General features: G+C 50.2%; 1 protein-coding gene across 3 annotated transcripts in view; it reads left to right on the plus strand.

Annotated features, from left to right (window-relative positions):
• The window catches only part of EXTL3 (exostosin like glycosyltransferase 3), a 55370-nt gene that overhangs the window by 28523 nt on the left and 9583 nt on the right, over positions 1–17264 (plus strand). For all 3 annotated transcript variants that reach the window (XM_073586340.1, XM_073586341.1, XM_073586343.1), the window contains exon 3: positions 15894–16021. In XM_073586340.1, the coding sequence (XP_073442441.1) occupies positions 15894–16021 (128 nt within the window). The remainder of the gene's footprint in view (positions 1–15893; positions 16022–17264) is intronic.

Here is a 17264-nt window from a genome sequence, read left to right on the forward strand (position 1 = left end):
GGACCTCTGTCCCTCCCCCCCCCCCCAGCCTTCCTGGTCCTCTGTCCCTCCCCCCCCAGCCTTCCTGGACCTCTGTCCCTCCCCCCCCCCCAGCCTTCCTAGACCTCTGTCCCTCCCCCCCTCCCCCCAGCCTTCCTGGACCTCTGTCCCTCCCCCCCAGCCTTCCTGGACCTCTGTCCCTCCCCCCCAGCCTTCCTGGACCTCTGTCCCTTCCCCCCCAGCCTTCCTGGACCTCTGTCCCTTCCCCCCCCAGCCTTCCTGGACCTCTGTCCCTTCCCCCCCCAGCCTTCCTGGACCTCTGTCCCTCCCCCCCCCAGCCTTCCTGGACCTCTGTCCCTCCCCCCCCAGCCTTCCTGGACCTCTGTCCCTCCCCCCCCAGCCTTCCTGGACCTCTGTCCCTCCCCCCCCAGCCTTCCTGGACCTCTGTCCCTCCCCCCCCAGCCTTCCTGGACCTCTGTCCCGTCCCTCCCCCCCAGCCTTCCTGGACCTCTGTCCCTCCCCTCCCCCCCCCCGCGCCTTCCTGGACCTCTGTCCCTCCCCTCCCCCCCCCCGCGCCTTCCTGGACCTCTGTCCCTCCCCTCCCCCCCCCCCCGCGCCTTCCTGGACCTCTGTCCCTCCCCTCCCCCCCCCCCGCGCCTTCCTGGACCTCTGTCCCTCCCCTCCCCCCCCCCCCGCGCCTTCCTGGACCTCTGTCCCTCCCCTCCCCCCCCCCCGCGCCTTCCTGGACCTCTGTCCCTCCCCTCCCCCCCCCCCGCGCCTTCCTGGACCTCTGTCCCTCCCCTCCCCCCCCGCCAGCCTTCCTGGACCTCTGTCCCTCCCCTCCCCCCCGCCAGCCTTCCTGGACCTCTGTCCCTCCCCTCCCCCCCCGCCAGCCTTCCTGGACCTCTGTCCCTCCCCTCCCCCCCCGCCAGCCTTCCTGGACCTCTGTCCCTCCCCTCCCCCCGCCAGCCTTCCTGGACCTCTGTCCCTCCCCTCCCCCCCCCAGCCTTCCTGGACCTCTGTCCCTCCCCTCCCCCCCCCCAGCCTTCCTGGACCTCTTAGTGAGCCTAACGGAACGTCCTGACCTGAGGTACTCTGTAACGGACCCCACACCTGTTGATCGGGTTTCTGGGGCCCGTACACGCTTCAGGTTACACTACGAATTCCATGATTTCAGATAAAATACCTGGCAGATGCATGAAAAATTAGATCTGAGAGAAGCGCTGCCAGTAGGAGTAACCAGAGGAATGCAGAAAACAAGGATTTTATTACTGAATTAAAACCTGCAACGCGATTCTGACCTGATCGGGATTCAACATCATTAATTCAGTCATTTTTATGTTATTTTTTGCATTCCTCGGATTACTCCTATTGGCAGAGTTTCTCGCCATTTTTCCTGCATCTTGCGGCAATTTGATCCGAAGTCATTTCACAGGTGATTGTCGCCGCGGCTTCCAAATCATTTTCGTTCCGAGTAAGACGTACGGCGGTTCCTGACGGGCCCTCCGGCTCCTCAGTGACGCTTCTAGACATGGTAGCGGACAGGCGGGAGCCGTGTTAAAGCTCTCGCGCCTCAATGCAAAATCTGTAAGTTGCGCCTCTGACCCCTTTAAGAGAAGGGCCGCCAGGTGCCTCGCCTGTCATAATCGGTAATGTTTGTCGTCTTCACTGACGGAGCAAACTGTTTTATTAGCGCGTCGCGGGATTATGCACTTTTTTTTTTTTTTTTTTATCCATCCACATAAATGTTAATGATTCTTAGACATAATATTTGACAAAATTATTCCGCTGCCGACACAAAATGAGGCTTCTTTATGGCTCGTCAGCTGGAAGGAGACGTAACTAAAGGCTGACGACAATGATTGACACGTCACCCGGCGCTCGTTATCCCCCCACCACCTTCAGCCTGGGAAGGCGACGGCGCTCCGACACCCCACTCACTGCAACATCAAAACAAGATTATTTATGCCGAAGACACATGAAGGAGCGAAGTGCCGCCATCCTGAGACACAGGGCAGATTTATAACTGGTAAACAATGAATATGGATATATATGGATGTGCCAGAGGAGGTTCATTACTAGGAAACGGGATCATGTATAATAAAGGGGACAAATCGCACTGTACCGCTACCCCCAGGTAATAAATGGCGAGCGATCCCCGGAGATGCAACAGCGGAGCAGAGACTAGAGTATGGAACAGATCAAGAGCGTCATCATCTGCAGGGCCAGAGTATACCGGTTATATAGAGAGAGCAGTATTATAGTAGTTATAGTCTTGTACATAGGGGCAGTATTATAGTAGTTATATTCTTGTATATAGGGGGCAGTATTATAGTAGTTATATTCTTGTATATAGGGCCAGTATTATAGTAGTTATATTCTTGTACATAGGGGCAGTATTATAGTAGTTATATTCTTGTACATAGCAGCAGCATTATAGTAGTTATATTCTTGTACATAGGAGCAGCATTATAGTAGTTATATTCTTGTATATAGGGCCAGTATTATAGTAGTTATATTCTTGTACATAGGGCCAGTATTATAGTAGTTATATTCTTGTACATAGGGGAGCAGTATTATAGTAGTTATATTCATGTACATAGGGGCAGTATTATAGTAGTTATATTCTTGTACATAGGGGCAGTATTATAGTAGTTATATTCATGTACATAGGAGCAGTATTATAGTAGTTATATTCTTGTACATAGGGGAGCAGTATTATAGTAATTATATTGTTGTACATAGGAGCAGTATTATAGTAGTTATATTCTTGTACATAGGGGAGCAGTATTATAGTAGTTATATTCTTGTACATAGGGGCAGTATTATAGTAGTTATATTCTTGTACATAGGGGCAGTATTATAGTAGTTATATTCATGTACATAGGAGCAGTATTATAGTAGTTATATTCATGTACATAGGAGCAGTATTATAGTAGTTATATTCTTGTACATAGGGGAGCAGTATTATAGTAATTATATTGTTGTACATAGGAGCAGTATTATAGTAGTTATATTCTTGTACATAGGGGAGCAGTATTATAGTAGTTATATTCTTGTACATAGGGGCAGTATTATAGTAGTTATATTCTTGTACATAGGGGCAGTATTATAGTAGTTATATTCATGTACATAGGAGCAGTATTATAGTAGTTATATTCTTGTACATAGGGGCAGTATTATAGTAGTTATATTCTTATATATAGGAGAAGTATTATAGTAGTTATATTCCTGTACATAGGGGCAGTATTCTAGTAGTTATATTCTTGTACATAGGAGTTGTATTATAGTAGTTATATTCTTGTACATAGGAGCATTATTATAGTAGTTATATTCTTGTACATAGGAGCAGTATTATAGTAGTTATATTCTTGTACATAGGGGGCAGTATTATAGTAGTTATATTCTTGTACATAGGGGGCAGTATTATAGTAGTTATATTCTTGTACATAGGGGGCAGTAGTATAGTAGTTATAATCTTGTACATAGGGGCAGTATTATAGTAGTTATATTCTTGTACATATGGGCAGTATTATAGTAGCTATATTCTTGTACATATGGGCAGTATTATAGTAGTTATATTCTTGTACATAGGAGCAGTATTATAGTAGTTATATTCTTGTACATAGGGGAGCAGTATTATAGTAATTATATTGTTGTACATAGGAGCAGTATTATAGTAGTTATATTCATGTACATAGGAGCAGTATTATAGTAGTTATATTCTTATATATAGAAGTATTATAGTAGTTATATTCTTGTACATAGGAGCATTATTATAGTAGTTATATTCTTGTACATAGGAGCAGTATTATAGTAGTTATATTCTTGTACATAGGGGCAGTATTATAGTAGTTATATTCTTGTACATAGGGGGCAGTATTATAGTAGTTATATTCTTGTACATAGGGGGCAGTATTATAGTAGTTATAATCTTGTACATAGGGGCAGTATTATAGTAGTTATATTCTTGTACATATGGGCAGTATTATAGTAGCTATATTCTTGTACATAGGGGGCAGTATTATAGTAGTTATATTCTTGTACATAGGAACAGTATTATAGTAGTTATATTCTTTTACATAGGAACAGTATTATAGTAGTTATATTCTTGTACATAGAGGGCAGTATTATAATAGTTATATTCTTGTATATAGAGGGCAGTATTATAGTAGTTATATGCTTGTACATAGAGGGCAGTATTATAGTAGTTATATTCTTGTACATAGGAGCAGTATTATAGTAGTTACAGTGCCTACAAGTAGTATTCAACCCCCTGCAGATTTAGCAGGTTTACACATTCGGAATTAACTTGGCATTGTGACATTTGGACTGTAGATCAACCTGGAAGTGTGAAATACACTGCAGCAAAAAGAATGTTATTTCTTTGTTTAATTTTTTTTTAAATTGTGAAAAGTTTATTCAGAGGGTCATTTATTATTCAACCCCTCAAACCACCAGAATTCTGTTTGGTTCCCCTAAAGTATTAAGAAGTATTTCAGGCACAAAGAACAATGAGCTTTACATGTTTGGATTAATTATCTCTTTTTCCAGCCTTTTCTGACTATTTAAGACCCTCCCCAAACTTGTGAACAGCACTCATACATGGTCAACATGGGAAAGACAAAGGAGCATTCCAAGGCCATCAGAGACAAGATCGTGGAGGGTCACAAGGCTGGCAAGGGGTACAAAACCCTTTCCAAGGAGTTGGGCCTACCTGTCTCCACTGTTGGGAGCATCATCCGGAAGTGGAAGGCTTATGGAACTACTGTTAGCCTTCCACGGCCTGGACAGCCTTTGAAAGTTTCCTCCCGTGCCGAGGCCAGGCTTGTCCAAAGAGTCAAGGCTAACCCAAGGACAACAAGGAAGGAGCTCCGGAAAGATCTCATGGCAGTGGGGACATTGGTTTCAGTCAATACCATAAGTAACGTACTCCACCGCAATGGTCTCCGTTCCAGACGAGCCCGTAAGGTACCTTTACTTTCAAAGCGTCATGTCAAGGCTCGTCTACAGTTTGCTCATGATCACTTGGAGGACTCTGAGACAGACTGGTTCAAGGTTCTCTGGTCTGATGAGACCAAGATCGAGATCTTTGGTGCCAACCACACACGTGACGTTTGGAGACTGGATGGTACTGCATACAACCCCAAGAATACCATCCCTACAGTCAAGCATGGTGGTGGCAGCATCATGCTGTGGGGCTGTTTCTCAGCCAAGGGGCCTGGCCATCTGGTCCGCATCCATGGGAAGATGGATAGCATGGCCTACCTGGAGATTTTGGCCAAGAACCTCCGCTCCTCCATCAAGGATCTTAAGATGGGTCGTCATTTCATCTTTCAACAAGACAACGACCCAAAGCACACAGCCAAGAAAACCAAGGCCTGGTTCAAGAGGCAAAAAATCAAGGTGTTGGAGTGGCCTAGTCAGTCTCCTGACCTTAACCCAATTGAAAACTTGTGGAAGGAGTTCAAGATTAAAGTCCACATGAGACACCCAAAGAACCTAGATAACTTGGAGAAGATCTGCATGGAGGAGTGGGCCAAGATAACTCCAGAGACCTGTGCCGGCCTGATCAGGTCTTATAAAAGACGATTATTAGCTGTAACTGCAAACAAGGGTTATTCCACAAAATATTAAACCTAGGGGTTGAATAATAATTGACCCACACTTGTATGTTTAAAATTTATTAAAATTTAACTGAGCAACATAACTTTTTGGTTTGTAAGATTTATGCATCTGTTAATAAATCCTGCTCTTGTGTGAAGTTTGAAGGCTCTAACTTATTTGCAACTTATCAAACCTGCTAAATCTGCAGGGGGTTGAATACTACTTGTAGGCACTGTATATTCTTGTACATAAGGGGCGGTATTATAGTAGTTATATTCTTATATATAGGAGCAGAATTATAGTAGTTATATTCTTGTACATAAGGGGCGGTATTATAGTAGTTATATTCTTGTACATGTATTGGAGCTGAACCTCACTTAGACCTGCTTCCCTTTCTGTGCCGTTACAGTAATCATGGCGGACGTCTGCTGCCTTTTGTAATATTATATAGAATCTGTTCTTCATCTCTAGTGATAGTCGGTGACATTATTCGGATCGCACATTGTTTCCTGTACCGTGTTGTTGGATAATGCAGTGTGTGATGTTGCTGCTCTGCCTGTCGCTGGCATCACCACATGTGAGTTGTACTTTGTCCTTTGTGATAGTAATTGTGTCTGGCAACAAGGAATTATTGATAGAAATTTTCCAGAGTAGATTTGTGTGATTTCATGAGCTGCCAGGCACAAGTGATAATAGCGGAGGAACGTTTATTAATTACTGTCTTGGAGTCTGCAGAGATTTGCGATCCGTTTTATCTCTGCTGCTCTGTATCGTTCTGGGCAATGCAAGTTATATTACAAAAGCATAAAAACAACGGGGAACACTGCTGTCCTGTAACTGAGGATGAGCGGGATACAGAATAGTGAGTGCAGCTCTGGAGTATAGTACAGGATTTAACTCAGGATCAGTAATGTATGTACACAGTGACTGCACCAGCAGAATAGTGAGCGCAGCTCTGGAGTATAATACAGGATGTAACTCGGGATCAATAATGTATGTACACAGTGACTGCACCAGCAAAATAGTGAGTGCAGCTCTGGGGTATCATACAGGCTGCAACTCAGGATCAGTAATGTTTGTACACAGTGACTGCACCAGCAGAATAGTGAGTGCAGCTCTGGGGGATAATACAGGGTGTAACTCGGGATCAATAATGTATGTACACAGTGACTGCACCAGCAGAATAGTGAGTGCAGCTCTGGGGTATCATACAGGATGTAATTCAGGATCAGTAATGTAATGTATGTACACAGTGACTGTACCAGCAGAATAGTGAGTGCAGCTCTGGGGTATAATACAGGATGTAATTCAGGATCAGTAATGTATGTACACAGTGACTGCACCAGCAGAATAGTGAGTGCAGCTCTGGAGTATAATACAGGATGTAACTCGGGATCAGTAATGTATGTATACAGTGACTGCAACAGCAGAATAGTGAGTGCAGCTCTGGGGTATAATACAGGATGTAACTCAGCATCAGTAATGTATGTACACAGTGACTGCACCACTGCCCCCTCCAACTTCCCTAATCTCTGCAGAGGACTTCGCCATGCACTTCAAAAACAAGATAGACCAAACAAGTCAAGTCTTCACTCAACCACCACAACCCCTTTGTATACCAGACCAATGCCCAAACCCCATAACCTCCTTATCCAACATCACTGAAGGGGAGCTTAATCGCCTCTTCTCCAAATCGCACCTCACAACTTGTGCACTTGACCCCATCCCATCCCACCTCCTCCCCAACCTCGCCACCATTCTTATCCCATCTGTAACCCACCTGTTCAACCTATCACTGACTTCCGTTACCTTCCCTTCTGCTTTCAAACATGCTACAATCACACCTATCCTCAAAAAGCCATCCCTTGACCCAACCGCTATGTCCAGCTATCACCCAATATCGTTGCTCTCATTCGCTGCCAAACTCCTGGAGCAGCATGTCCACGCTGAACTTTCCTCCCACCTATCATCTAACTCGCTCTTTGACAATCTACAATCTGGTTTCCGCCCCATCACTCCACTGAGACAGCCCTGACCAAAATTACTAACGACCTACATACAGCCAAAGCTAACTGACAATACTCTATACTCCTCCTTCTAGACCTGTCCTCTGCTTTCGACACAGTTGACCATTGCCTCCTACTACAGATCCTCTCCTCCTTTGGTATCAAAGGCCTTTCCCTATCCTGGATCTCCTCATACCTTTCCAACCGCACATTCAGCGTCTCCCACTCCCACACCACCTCCTCATCCCACCCTCTCTGTTGGAGTCCCCCAAGGCTCTGTTTTAGGACCCCTACTCTTCTCAATCTATACACTTGGTCTGGGGCAACTCATAAAGTCCCATGGATTCCAGTACCACCTTTATGCTGATGACACTCAGATCTACCTCTCTGGCCCAGACGTCACCTCTCTGCTGTCCAGAATCCCAGAGTGTCTATCAGCCATATCCTCCTTCTTCTCCTCTCGCTTCCTGAAACTCAATGTGGACAAATCTCCTGTCGCCTCCAGCTCAAAAATATTTCCAGAATCCGTCCCTTCCTCAACCCTCACTCTACCAAAATGCTTGTGTATGCCCTAATCATCTCCCGTCTCGACTACTGCAACATCCTTTTCTGTGGCCTCCCTGCTAACACCCTCGCACCTCTCCAGTCCATCCTTAACTCTGCCGCCCAACTAATTCATCTCTCCTCCCTACTCCTCCGCTTCTCCCCTCTGCAACTCTCTTCACTGGCTCTCACTCCCTCAGCGTATCCAGTTCAAATTACTAATACTGACCTACAAGGCCATCTATAACCTGTCTCCTCCATAATATCTCTGAACTAATCTCCAGATACCTTCCCTCACGTAATCTCCGATCCTCCCAAGACCACCTTCTCTCCTCCACACTTATTCGCTCCTCACCCAACCGCCTCCAAGACTTCTCCCGAATATCCCCTGGAATTCTTTTCCCTAACACGTCCGCCTATCAACCACACTCGGATCCTTCAGACAGAACCCATCTCTTCAGGAAAGCGTACAGCCTGCAATGACCCCACTACCTCCTCACCACTACTGGAGCTACCGCCTCAACAACACCGGAGCTGCTGCAACCCTGCAACCTACTGTCTCCTTCCCCATCATCCTGTAGCATGTAAGACCGAAAGGGCAGGGTCCTCTCTCCTCTGTATCAGTCTGTGATTGTAAGTTTCTTTACTGTAAGTGATGTCTGTAATCTGTATGTAACCCCTTCTCATGTACAGCACCATGGAACCAATGGCGCTATAGAAATAAATAAATAATAATAATGATAATAATAGTGAGTGCAGCTCTGGAGTATAATACAGGATGTAACTCAGGATCAGTAATGTAATGTATGTACACAGTGACTGCACCAGCAGAATAGTGAGTGCAGCTCTGGAGTATAATACAGGAGGTAACTCAGGATCAGTAATGTATGTACACAGTGACTGCACCAGCAGAATAGTGAGTGCAGCTCTGGAGTATAATACAGGAGGTAACTCAGGATCAGTAATGTATGTACACAGTGACTGCACCAGCAGAATAGTGAGTGCAGCTCCGGAGTATAATACAGGAGGTAACTCAGGATCAGTAATGTAATGTATGTACACAGTGACTGCACCAGCAGAATAGTGAGTGCAGCTCTGGAGTATAATACAGGAGGTAACTCAGGATCAGTAATGTATGTACACCGTGACTGCACCAGCAGAATAGTGAGTGCAGCTCTGGGGTATAATACAGGATGTAACTCAGGATCAGTAATGTAATGTATGTACACAGTGACTGCACCAGCAGAATAGTGAGTGCAGCTCTGGAGTATAATACAGGATGTAACTCAGGATCAGTAATGTAATGTAATGTATGTACACAGTGACTGCACCAGCAGAATAGTGAGTGCAGCTCTGGAATATAATACAGGATGTAACTCAGGATCAGTAATGTAATGTATGTACACAGTGACTGCACCAGCAGAATAGTGAGTGCAGCTCTGGAGTATAATACAGGATGTAACTCAGGATCAGTAATGTAATGTATGTACACAGTGACTGCACCAGCAGAATAGTGAGTGCAGCTCTGAGGTATGATATTGTAAGCTATAACCTTTATTTGCAGTGATACCTTTTAGTAGATGAATTTATGTGAGCTGTAAAGTGATGCTCAGTAGTGGAGATGCCCTTCGAGCTTGCTGGGTTGGTAGACGTCTTGGAGGTCCCTGGACTTGGTGCTTCTCCTGCTGACCGTCATGCTATATGGATATTCCTGTCCTATTAGAGTTCCCGTTTTCCTTTCTCATCTGAGACTGACATTATATACATGGTATACGGGGGCAGTGTACTATTCAGGATCTTCAGACAGCTGTGTGACGGCCCCTGTGGTTGCGGTGATGGCCGCCGGTGCTGTGTACCTGCTTAAGCCGAGATAATTGGAATATAAAAGACGGCACATAGGAGGATGACGGAGGGCGTTATATTTCCAGCTCGTTTTTAGGTTTGCTGTATAATGAGGGTCTCTGTGCACTGTATGTCACTGACATCTCCATATAACGATATTTGGGGAGGGGTTCCTTACATTAATTGCCTTTGTATATAACTGCTAGACCTGGGGGCCGCTCCATACGCTCTTTGATATTGACGACACCTGTATATGTGTGCCGCCTGCCGGTGGCTTTTCAGTCTTAGCAGCAGCTTTTGAGCTGGTAATTGGTAGGGCAGAGGGCGTCCTGCAGCGAGACCCCGTATCAGTGGTGGGCTTCCTGCCGATATGGAGTAAATCCGCTAATAACCATTGTTTCCCCGTCGCCTGTTCTCCTGGATTTTTTTTTTTGGCTAAGGCTTTTGTTACCTATTTAAGTTTATCCATTCCCTTAGCTGGAGCTATACTCGTGCACGCTTTCATCAGTAAAGCCCCCGTACACCTGCGCGCTTGCGTCAGTAAAGCCCCCGTACACCTGCGCGCTTGCGTCAGTAAAGCCCCCGTACACCTGCGCGCTGGCGTCGGTAAAGCCCCCGTACAACTGCGCGCTTGCGTCGGTAAAGCCCCCGTACACCTGCGCGCTTGCGTCGGTAAAGCCCCCGTACACCTGCACGCTTGCACATTATTAATGGCAAGAGGGTAATAAAACATTGGGCATATTGAAATTCAACATGCCCAGTCCCTCCCCTTCTCCTCCACACAAGTGCTTGCAAGAAGTGGGAAGTTAGCGGCTTCCTGACTCGGGCTCCTGATTATAAAGCAGCAATCCGGTGATCTCCTGGCATTGAGCTTACAGCATGGCGCATTGTGTGGCTGTAGATGAAAGGGCAGCAGGAAGCCGCTGGGTGACGTGGCTTGTAAGGGGGCCAGAAACCGGTCTCCATGACCTATCAGCGCTCACTCCATGTTTGTATATCTTCTGCAAATACTCCAGGGACACAAGGACGGGTGATCCGATCGCTTTCTATCCCCTTTCCTGCTGACCCGTGGCGGCCATGATGTATTGTTAGGGGCTTCTCTGCTATGGCTGTGGGGGGGGACGCTACTTCTGCTCTTTATTTTGGGTGAATTTCAGGTTGTGGCTCCTCTGTTTTTAAAGGGTTTGTTTCATCATTGCTGTTCAGGAGCGCACCGCTCCCCTGCCTCTTGGCTACCAGCTCTCTGGGGGTCTGCGCTCATTGCTCCCCTGCCTCTTGGCTACCAGCTCTCTGGGGGGCTGCGCTCAACGCTCCCCTGCCTCTTGGCTACCAGCTCTTTGGGGGTCTGCGCTCATTGCTCCCCTGCCCCTTGGCTAGCACCTCTCTGGGGGGGGCTGCGCTCATCGCTCTCGTGCCTCTTGGCTACCAGTTCTCGGGGGCTGCGCTCATCGCTCCCCTGCCTCTTGGCTACCAGCTCTCCGGGGGGGCTGCGCTCATCGCTCCCCTGCCTCTTGGCTACCAGCTCTCTGGGGGGCTGCGCTCATCGCTCCCCTGCCTCTTGGCTACCAGCTCTCTGGGGGGCTGCGCTCATCGCTCCCTTGCCTCTTGGCTACCAGCTCTCTGGGGGGCTGCGCTCACCGCTCCCCTGCCTCTTGGCTACCAGCTTTCTGGGGGGCTGCGCTCACCGCTCCCCTGCCTGTTGGCTACCAGCTCTCTGGGGTGCTGCGCTTATCGCTACCAGCTCTCTGGGGGGCTGCGCTCATCGCTCCCCTGCCTCTTGGCTACCAGCTCTCTGGGGGGCTGCGCTCATCGCTCCCCTGCCTCTTGGCTACCAGCTCTCTGGGGGGCTGCGCTCAACGCTCCCCTGCCTCTTGGCTACCAGCTCTTTGGGGGTCTGCGCTCATTGCTCCCCTGCCCCTTGGCTAGCACCTCTCTGGGGGGGGCTGCGCTCATCGCTCTCGTGCCTCTTGGCTACCAGTTCTCGGGGGCTGCGCTCATCGCTCCCCTGCCTCTTGGCTACCAGCTCTCCGGTTGGGCTGCGCTCATCGCTCCCCTGCCTCTTGGCTACCAGCTCTCTGGGGGGCTGCGCTCATCGCTCCCCTGCCTCTTGGCTACCAGCTCTCTGGGGGGCTGCGCTCATCGCTCCCCTGCCTCTTGGCTAGCACCTCTCTGGGGGGGCTGCGCTCACTGCTCCCTTGCCTCTTGGCTACCAGCTCTCTGGGGGGCTGTGCTCATCGATCCCCTGCCTCTTGTCTAGCAGCTCTCTGGGGGGCTGCGCTCATCGCTCCCCTGCCTCTTGGCTAGCAGCTCTCTGGGGGGCTGCGCTCATCGCTCCCCTGCCTCTTGGCTACCAGCTCTCTGGGGGGCTGCGCTCATCGCTCCCCTGCCTCTTGGCTAGCAGCTCTCTGGGGGGCTGCGCTCATCGCTCCCCTGCCTCTTGGCTAGCAGCTCTCTGGGGGGCTGCGCTCATCGCTCCCCTGCCTCTTGGCTAGCAGCTCTCTGGGGGGCTGCGCTCATCGCTCCCCTGCCTCTTGGCTAGCAGCTCTCTGGGGGGCTGCGCTCATCGCTCCCCTGCCTCTTGGCTAGCAGCTCTCTGGGGGGCTGCGCTCATCGCTCCCCTGCCTCTTGGCTAGCAGCTCTCTGGGGGGCTGCGCTCATCGCTCCCCTGCCTCTTGGCTAGCAGCTCTCTGGGGGGCTGCGCTCATCGCTCCCCTGCCTCTTGGCTAGCAGCTCTCTGGGGGGCTGCGCTCATCGCTCCCCTGCCTCTTGGCTAGCAGCTCTCTGGGGGGCTGCGCTCATCGCTCCCCTGCCTCTTGGCTAGCAGCTCTCTCTGGGGGTCTGCGCTCATCGCTCCGCTGCCTCTTGGCTAGCACCTCTCTAGGGGTTGCGCTCATCGCTCCCCTGCCTCTTGGCTAGCAGCTCTCTGGGGGGCTGCGCTCACTGCTCCCCTGCCTCTTGGCTACCAGCTCTCTGGGGGGCTGTGCTCATCGCTCCCCTGCCTCTTGGCTAGCAGCTCTCTGGGGGGCTGCGCTCATCGCTCCCCTGCCTCTTGGCTAGCAGCTCTCTGGGGGGCTGCGCTCATCGCTCCCCTGCCTCTTGGCTACCAGCTCTCTGGGGGGCTGCGCTCATCCCTACCAGCTCTCTATGGGGCTCATGAATGGTTGACAGTTTGGGCCGGGGACACGGTGCGCTGTAAGCAGAGGCGGCGTCGGAGGAACGCAGGGGCTCGGAATATGGCAGAGAGGGGTTTGTTGTTTACATTCTTTCCCTCTGAGAGGGAAGCGGAGATCTTAAATGATAAAAAAAGAAAATATTTATGTGCACATGGCGTATAGTAAGGTCTTCATACACGAGACCGGTCCAGCTGCACTGACAGACGGGGCATTCAGTCTGTCCACCTTCAGGGGCGGGCGGGGGGCCCCTATTGTTCTCCATGGTCCTCGTCTTTCCTCTCTCGGGCACAGAGGATTTTGTGAATGAGCTGCGTAGTTTCCGGCCCGTCGGACACTTTGGCCTTCGCTCGTGTGATGAATATGAATCGGGCAGATTACCAGAGTGAGAACAGAAGCCGAGCGATAATGAATGTACAATGGCTGCTCTCTCCCTCCTCCTGGAAACGCCAGGCCGAGCCGTCACACGATGCCAGAGCCGAGCAAAGGACAAGCGCCTGCATGTTCACCAGCAGGATGCCGGGATCAGCACGATGACAGCAGCGAGACGCTTGTGTCTGCTACTAGAGTGCCAGCTCTTCTGCAGAATCCTGTGTCTATAGGGCGGAGGGTGACGATGATTCCCCGCAGGACGGCAGCGTAGAGTCGGAGTGGCGCCCTTTGCCGCAGGATGGCGGCTGCAGCTGTGAGGTGGTAGAGTTGCCACGACACTTGTACCTTTCAGACTTCCTCGTTTGACAGTATATTATGGAGTTGTCCGTATGCGATTGTCCACTGCTCCTGGTTGATCAGTTTGTCGCAGCGATTTTTTTCTGTAGAGCGCAGACCCCCTGAGGTCTTCAGTCCTCCCCTCTTCCAGATCGGAGGCGGCCGCCCCGGCGTTCCGGTTTTGCTGCATTCCTTGTCGGTCCTGTGTCATCCCAGGTCAATAAATCTCTGCTCTGGGTTTTACTATTTGCCTGCAGCTCCAGGCCCGGTTCCTGCCGCATGGCCTCCTCCGCCATCCAGCCGTGCGGCTCCCCGGTACCTGCCGCATGGCCTCCTCCGCCATCCAGCCGTGCGGCTCCCCGGTACCTGCCGCATGGCCTCCTCCGCCATCCAGCCGTGCGGCTCCCCGGTACCTGCCGCATGGCCTCCTCCGCCATCCAGCCGTGCGGCTCCCCGGTACCTGCCGCATGGCCTCCTCCGCCATCCAGCCGTGCGGCTCCGCGGTGCCTGCCGCATGGCCTCCTCCGCCATCCAGCTGTGCGGCTCCGCGGTACCTGCCGCATGGCCTCCTCCGCCATCCAGCCGTGCGGCTCCGCTCTACCTGCCGCATGGCCTCCTCCGCCATCCAGCCGTGCGGCTCCACTCTACCTGCCGCATGGCCTCCTCCGCCATCCAGCCGTGCGGCTCCGCTCTACCTGCCGCATGGCCTCCTCCGCCATCCAGCCGTGCGGCTCCGCTCTACCTGCCGCATGGCCTCCTCTGCCATCCAGCCGTGCGGCTCCCCGGTACCTGCCGCATGGCCTCCTCCGCCATCCTGCCGTGCGGCTCCCCGGAACCTGCCACATGTCGTCCTCCTCCGCCATCCAGCCGTGCGGCTCCGCGGTACCTGCTGCATTGCCTCCTCCGCCATCCAGCCGTGCGGCTCCGCGGTACCTGCCGCATGTCCTCCGCCATACAGCTGTGCGGCTCCGCGGTACCTTCCGCATGGCCTCCTCCGCCATCCAGCCGTGCGGCCCCGCTGATTTCCCAGGAGACTCCTGCCCCTCATGTTATATGGGAATCACATTATGGAGCAGCGCTCGCTGCCGGTCACCGATGGCTCCTCGTATGGAGGGTAACAAACGGCGCTGATCTGTGCCCAAATGTAGTAGATCCCGTCCCAGCGGCCGCCATGCCGGTTTCCTGATTTAATCCCTTTAACACTGAATAAAATTAAAGGTATTCTCTATTCTCTGCCTGATGGTTTACTGTAGCTGAGGGAAATATGGCGGCAAGAGAGAGGAGCGCGGATATGATACCAGCTGGTGTCTTCATGCCTTCACAGCCCTGCTGTGACTACTGGGGAGATAGGGGGCTATTACTATGGAGAGGGTGACCTGCTGTGACTACTGGGGAGATTGGGGAGGGTGATCTGCTGTGCCTACTGGGGAAATTGGGGTCTATTACTATGGAGAGGGTGACCTGCTGTGCCTACTGGGGAGATTGGGGAGGGTGATCTGCTGTGCCTACTGGGGAGATTGGGGAGGGTGACCTGCTGTGACTACTGGGGAGAGATAGAGGGCTATTCCTATGGGGAGGGTGACCTGCTGTGACTACCAGGGGAGAGGTCGGGTCAGAGAGGGCGGCTAGTACAATGTTGTCCGGTAGAGACTATCCTCGGTGAGGGAAACAGAGCGTCTCTCTTGTTTTAATAGTTTGGTACAGTGTATCGGCTCAGATAAAATCTGAATATTCCCCTGTGTATCAGAAAGCTTTTCATGATTAGTTATCACAGGTCAGATAATACCACAACGAGAGCTCGGTCTCCATTTTGTGCGCCGTCCCTGACCACCTCCAGCGATGCGCGCAGCCTCCCGGAGTAATAACCGGCCGTCCTGCAGTCACACACTCACTTATGGTTGATAACGGAGAGCAATAGCTTTGGTCTTCCTGTATGTGGTCTGTGTGAAAGTCTTTCCAGCGCCCCACGTGGGGTCGGGTTCAGCCATTGATTGGCACTGGCTCCCGTGTAATAACTGCATCCTCCTCCCTCCTTCAGGTGGTGCGAACAGAGAAGAACAGTCTGAACAATCGCTTCCTTCCTTGGGATGAGATCGAGACTGAAGCCGTGCTCTCCATCGATGACGACGCTCATCTCCGGCACGATGAGATAATGTTTGGCTTCCGGTAGGGTTTTTTTTTTTTTTTTTCTTCATTAGACCTGGTCTGTGTGTTATATTGTACCTACTCACATCATAAATGCTATAGTAATCTTGTATTATACTCCAGAGCTGCACTCACTATTCTGCTGGTGCAGACACTGTGTACATACAGTTGTAGCCAAAAGTATTGACACCCCTGCAATTCTGTCAGATAATATTCAGTTTCTTCCTGAAAATGATTGCAAACACAAATTCTTTGGTATTATTATCTTCATTTAATTTGTCTTAAATGAAAAAACACAAAAGAGAATGAATCAAAAAGCAAAACATTGATCATTTCACACAAAACTCCAAAAATGGGCCAGACAAAAGTATTGGCACCCTCAGCCTAATACTTGGTTGCACAACCCTTAGCCAAAATAACTGTGACCAACCGCTTCCGGTAACCATCAATGAGTTTCTTACAATGCTCTATTGGAATTTTAGACCATTCTTCTTTGGCAAACTGCTCCAGGTCCCTGATATTTGAAGGCTGCCTTCTCCAAACTGCCATTTTTAGATCTCTCCACAGGTGTTCTATGGGATTCAGGTCTGGACTCATTGCTGGCCACCTTAGAAGTCTCCAGTGCTTTCTCTCAACTCATTTTCTAGTGCTTTTTGAAGTGTGTTTTGGGTCATTGTCCTGCTGGAAGACCCATGACCTCTGAGGGAGACCCAGCTTTCTCACACTGGGCCCTACATTATGCTGCAAAATTTGTTGGTAGTCTTCAGACTTCATAATGCCATGCACACGGTCAAGCAGTCCAGTGCCAGAGGCAGCAAAGCAACCCCAAAACATCAGGGAACCTCCGCCATGTTTGACTGTAGGGACCGTGTTCTTTTCTTTGCCTCTTTTTTCTCCTGTAAACACTATGTTGATGCCTTTGCCCAAAAAGCTCTACTTTTATCTCATCTGACCAGAGACCAGAGAACATTCTTCTAAAACGTTTTAGGCTTTTTCAGGTACGTTTTGGCAAACTCCAGCCTGGCTTTTTTATGTCTCGGGGTAAGAAGTGGGGTCTTCCTGGGTCTCCTACCATACAGTCCCTTTTCATTCAGACGCTGACGTATAGTACGGGTTGACACTGTTGTACCCTCGGACTGCAGGGCAGCTTGAACGTGTTTGGATGTTAGTCGAGGTTCTATGTGCGGATGTTGGATAATCTTGCGTTGAAATCTCTTGTCAATTTTTCTTTTCCGTCCACATCTAGGGAGGTTAGCCACAGTGC

Source organism: Dendrobates tinctorius, unplaced genomic scaffold (assembly GCF_039654945.1).
Source record: "Dendrobates tinctorius isolate UK_male_01 unplaced genomic scaffold, ASM3965494v1 ptg000093l, whole genome shotgun sequence".
Taxonomy (NCBI): Eukaryota; Metazoa; Chordata; class Amphibia; order Anura; family Dendrobatidae; genus Dendrobates; species Dendrobates tinctorius.